Source organism: Penaeus vannamei, chromosome 41, assembly GCF_042767895.1.
Source record: "Penaeus vannamei isolate JL-2024 chromosome 41, ASM4276789v1, whole genome shotgun sequence".
Taxonomy (NCBI): domain Eukaryota; kingdom Metazoa; phylum Arthropoda; class Malacostraca; order Decapoda; family Penaeidae; genus Penaeus; species Penaeus vannamei.
In genome coordinates, this window is record NC_091589.1 from 23908277 (window position 1) to 23913276 (window position 5000).

General features: G+C 36.4%; 1 protein-coding gene across 2 annotated transcripts in view; it reads left to right on the forward strand.

Annotated features, from left to right (window-relative positions):
• Window positions 1-931: 931 nt before the first annotated feature.
• LOC138860386 (stress-activated protein kinase JNK-like) overlaps window positions 932-5000 on the forward strand; it is a gene marked incomplete at its 5' end in the record, with an annotated part of 4989 nt that continues 920 nt past the window's right edge. Inside the window, 3 exon segments of one of the 2 annotated variants that reach the window (XM_070117811.1) lie at window positions 932-1147; window positions 3187-3311; window positions 3615-5000. The exon segment at window positions 3615-5000 is cut by the window's right edge and continues 920 nt beyond it. In XM_070117811.1, the coding sequence (XP_069973912.1) occupies window positions 932-1147; window positions 3187-3311; window positions 3615-3845 (572 nt within the window). 2 annotated transcript variants of the gene reach the window in all.

Below are 5000 nucleotides of genomic sequence, written 5' to 3' on the forward strand. Positions count from 1 at the left end.
GTGAGCTTGGCATTGAGAGTGGCTGATTTATTTATTTAATTATTTATTTATTTAGTTATTTTTTTTTTACATATATAAAATAAGAGGGTGAAAATGCTTAACCTGTTTGTATGAGGTGTATATTTGTATTATTATTAGGTATTTTTAATGTAATTTGATATTTGTTATATGACTGTAAGTATATATTGCAATCCACTTGTATAAATATATTCATAAAAATCTGTAATATATATTTTTATCTATCTAATATAATTATAACATATTGATAATATGTTGATGACACCTTTCTGATACTTAAAAATATGCTTTTGGGATTTATTTTCTGTGTGACATGTACTTCCAAAAAGCTTGTTGCTATTTACTCTTTCTAAGATAGATAAGAAATTTTTTCAGGCGTAAAAATGTATGAAATTCTCTGTAAATGAAAAGGGATTGTGTATTGCGCTCAAGATTTTCATTAGAGTATGGACAAACTACATGAAGAGACTGAGAAGTCTCTTAGTGTGGATAATATGTTTTCTTTCTTTTAATACTAACATTTCAAAGTTGGGTTTTTCTAAGTTAGGCCGATAGATATCTTCATGATATGTATAGCATCTAATGAATGTAAGATGCGAGCAAAATAGTTTGGTACAATGTATATTTAATGTACACCAAATACTATAACCTAGAACAGTAATGCACAGGAACACATATGCATTCACACACACGCATGTGCATACATGAGAACACATGCGAACACATACAAACACACACTCACTCATACACTGACACACTGACACACTCACACTCACACTTATACACACTCATACAAGGACACTCACATGCACACACTCATATGCACACACCCATACACACACACACTAACACACACAAAATAACTCGCTCAACACTGATTAGCTTTTCTCCCCCACTCCTTGCCCCCCAACAGAGCAACTGGGCACTCCCTCGCAAGAGTTCATGTCGAGGTTACAGCCAACTGTTCGCAACTATGTGGAAAACCGTCCCCGCTACCCTGGCTATTCCTTCGACCGCTTGTTCCCCGACGTGCTGTTCCCAGCTGAGTCCACGGACCATAACAGACTCAAAGGTGAGGAGGAGAGCGACAGGTACTGGCCCAGGCAACACAGCTATTACTGGATCAAAGGTGAGGAGGGAAAAAGAGGCATTGGGCTCGGCGCTCTCAAAATCTCTCTCCCGAGAGAGAGGAAGAGAGCAGGCAGAGCGAAGCATGGAGTGCTGTGGCAACCTTCTTGACAGTGATGATGATGGTGATGATAACGCTTCGTCGTGTTTTAGGGCGATTGTGAAAGGCCCTTTTCACAGTTTTCATTTGTGGTTGAGAAGAGGTGGAGTTTTAATCCATTTTCATAACATTAGTAGATGTGTCATTATTATTATTATTATCATAATTATTAATATTAATATTATTATTATTATTATTGTTTTTCCTTTTATTATGATATACATTTCTTCATTTGGCCTTTTTTCAATTGAGTGAATTAGAAACTTAGCTAATAGAATATTGGAAATCAATTACCTTGAGAAATATTGGTATAATGAGGTAAACACAGAAAAATTAAATTGGAAAAATATTCATTTTATTCTCTATTGCATATAGATAACTTATTTTATTTATTTATCAGTTGATTGTTAGCCAACGTCATTTTATTGATGTCTTACAAATCTTGCAAATGAAAATTTAGTAAGAAATCCCCATTCTCGAAACTACAAATGAAAATAGAAGAGTTGAACTGTTGGTTTCCGTAACTGAGATTTTAACACAGTGATCTTAACACCTGTTTCGAGGTAAGTAACCGGCAATTTATACTAATTTAGAAAAGGTGTTGTCTAACTGTTTTACTTTTTGAAAATTTCATTGTTTTTGTTACATGGCCTTTCTTTCTCTGTTTTTGTGAGCATATAACAAATTACGGCTCAATAACCTTTGATTCATGATATCTGAGCATGGGTTTTACTGCTTAAAATCACACACACACGCACACGCACATGCACACACACACACAGAATTAATAGAATCAGGGGCATACCAACTCTTACTTTTCTTTTTTTGGGGGAAATTTCTTTCATTATTTGGCAGATAAGGGAAAAAAACTTGCCCATTTTGGCAGAAGGTCAGAGGCCCATAGTACTGTGTAAAATTTATGAAGCTAAAGCAACAGTCACACTAGTTGTGTATAACTAGGGATCCCTGAATAGGCACAGCGAGTGTCTTTGCAAGCATGGGGAGGGGGGAGGGGGGAGGGGGTTAGTCACACTACATAGCGTCCCCCCCCCCCTCTTAGAGAGCTGTCTTCCGAGCCCATCATTCACATACATAAACATTAGTAATTGTGGATTCTATGAGTATCATCTCATTTATGTTGGAAATTTCACAGAACTGAATTACATAGCTCCTATTATCAAGAAGGAAGAGAAACGTATATGAGCTTTTCCTCCCATATTATTAATTATCATAACCTCATACAATGTTGCCAGCTACCCTGTTACTCTATATTTCAACAGATATAGAAATTATGACAACAAACTTTCCAGTGACCTAGACTTATTTGTGTAGTGAAATACTATAACTGAAATGGGGTCAAATATCATTGATTGTTGATCATGGTACAACTCCGCCAGTTATACCTCGAGCAAAGCAAAGTTCCTAGCTGATTTCATTGATTATTATTATTTTTACCTTTCTGCTCTCATGAAATTTGTGGCTGTTATCCCATATTGGTTAGTTTTAATACCTATTACTAATATGATGCATATACATATATATATATACACACATACATATACATACATATACATACATTTATATACATTTATATATTTATATATATATATATATATATATATATATATATATATATATATATATATATATATATATATATATATATATATATATAAATATATATATAAATATATATATATATATAATTTACATGAATTTGTTGTTATGGTTTGTTTTCTTCATGTAATCTTCTGTATATAAAGCATATACAATATATTGTATTGGAACATATAAATATTTAGCCAAATTGATTTTTTTGTCAGGTCTATCATTTATATTTTATATTAGAAATAGATCTATCAGTTGATAGGATTCCATTATTGATCAGTCATGAATTACTCATCAGTTGCACTACTAATACTTTTTGCAATGCATTGCAGCAAGTCAAGCACGAGATCTGCTATCAAGGATGCTTGTAATAGACCCCGAGCGAAGGATAAGTGTAGACGACGCGTTAATGCATCCCTATATTAATGTGTGGTATGATGAAACTGAAGTCAATGCTGTGAGTACTAAGGTTTTTTCTTCCTTTTTATGTCATAAAATATTGTTGGTCTTTTTCTTTATATATATATATATATATATATATATATATATATATATATATATATATATATATATATATATATATATATATATATATATTTGATTAAAAGACTTTTTTGTGCAAGTTTAGCTCTTTATGTACTTCAAGCCTTTCAAACTATCAAAGACTATTAGAATTTTATTACAATTCTGAATTCTGAAAATGTATAAAATCTTTTGACCCATTTGCAAAGATTTAATCCATATTTGTGCTCCCTTGCAGCCTGCCCCAGGCCCCTACGACCACAGTGTGGATGACCGTGAGCACACTGTGGACCAGTGGAAGGAGCTCATCTACAAGGAGGTGATGGAGTATGAAATGGTCCACAACTCCCCAGGTGGGGCAGGGGCTGGGGCTAGGGGTCCCGCACCCACCCATGGTCACGCCCCGCCGGCGGCCACCAATGCAGCTGCTGATGGGGATCAGGACCAGCATCGCCCAAACCACAGATAGGGCTGCCCTCAACCTTCTTAGCAGTCCCTCCGCCCCAAGCCTGCCTCCCAGCCACCTCCTTGGTTTGCGCACGGCTCACGTGTAGAGTCCCTCGGCCAGGATGCTGAAGTCCACACACACGGGAGTAGACTCTCGAGGCCGCGTCTGATTCCTCTGTCTGCCGCGTCATCGGGAAGGCCACCTTCAATCTCCGCAAGAGCCGGGTGTGCGGACCAGTATTCCTCAGTGGTTGCTGTTTTGACGCTCGTCAATTTTTACAGCTGTGTGTGCGTGTGTGCATCATCTTTCTGGAGTAACTGTCACAGGTTCCCTGTTGTGACTGGTGATAAGACTGGGTACTGCAGGTTCTTACTTCAAGGTTCTGCACAGAGCTGGAATTGCTGTGCAGTCATTTGACATTTATGATAACCCTCTTGTGCTTCTTGGCTGAGGCACTTGATTCTGTGTAGTCCACACCATCTTCTGTGTCCATTTTGTGTTGTGTCTGAGTGAGTGTGAGAATGCATGCATCAGGTGTTTTGAAAACGCCATTCAAACCATGATGATATAGAAAATATATGCAATTTAGATACTGTAAGCTGTAGATACTTTCCTGCTTTATGTCTCACCAACATCAGAGAGAACCTGTGTATTTAAATGTTACTATACTCTGTGACTACGATTAGTTTGCAATATGCAATATAACGAGTCCCCTGTACCGTGTGAATTGCTGCAAGCGGTCACCTGTCTTGCTCTGCTTATGCCAGTATTTTCCCTGACTTTACTGCTTGTTGAGTGTTCAGTAAGGAAATGGAGTTTTTGGAAAATGACAGGGCAAAGTGGTGCCAGAGCTTTCCACTAGAAAGCTTTGCTTGAGGCTGCAAAGGGAAAATAATGCAAAGCATATCAAATGTTGATAATGTGATGATGGACGCTTCTTTACAACAGGGATTGTGAAACCTCGTTTAATTGTATGTGAAAAGTTGTGTGAGGAGATCTGTGTGTTGGGCATGCGTTTCAAAAAAATAAAAATGATAAAAAAAATATAAAAAAATACATAAATAAAAAATGATAAAAAAAATAAAAGACAGAATAAGAAGTGTTGGAGATCTATCCATGAGATGATTTACTTTTTTGTCTTTACTCCTTTTAGCATACCAGTTCTTCCATGGGTCT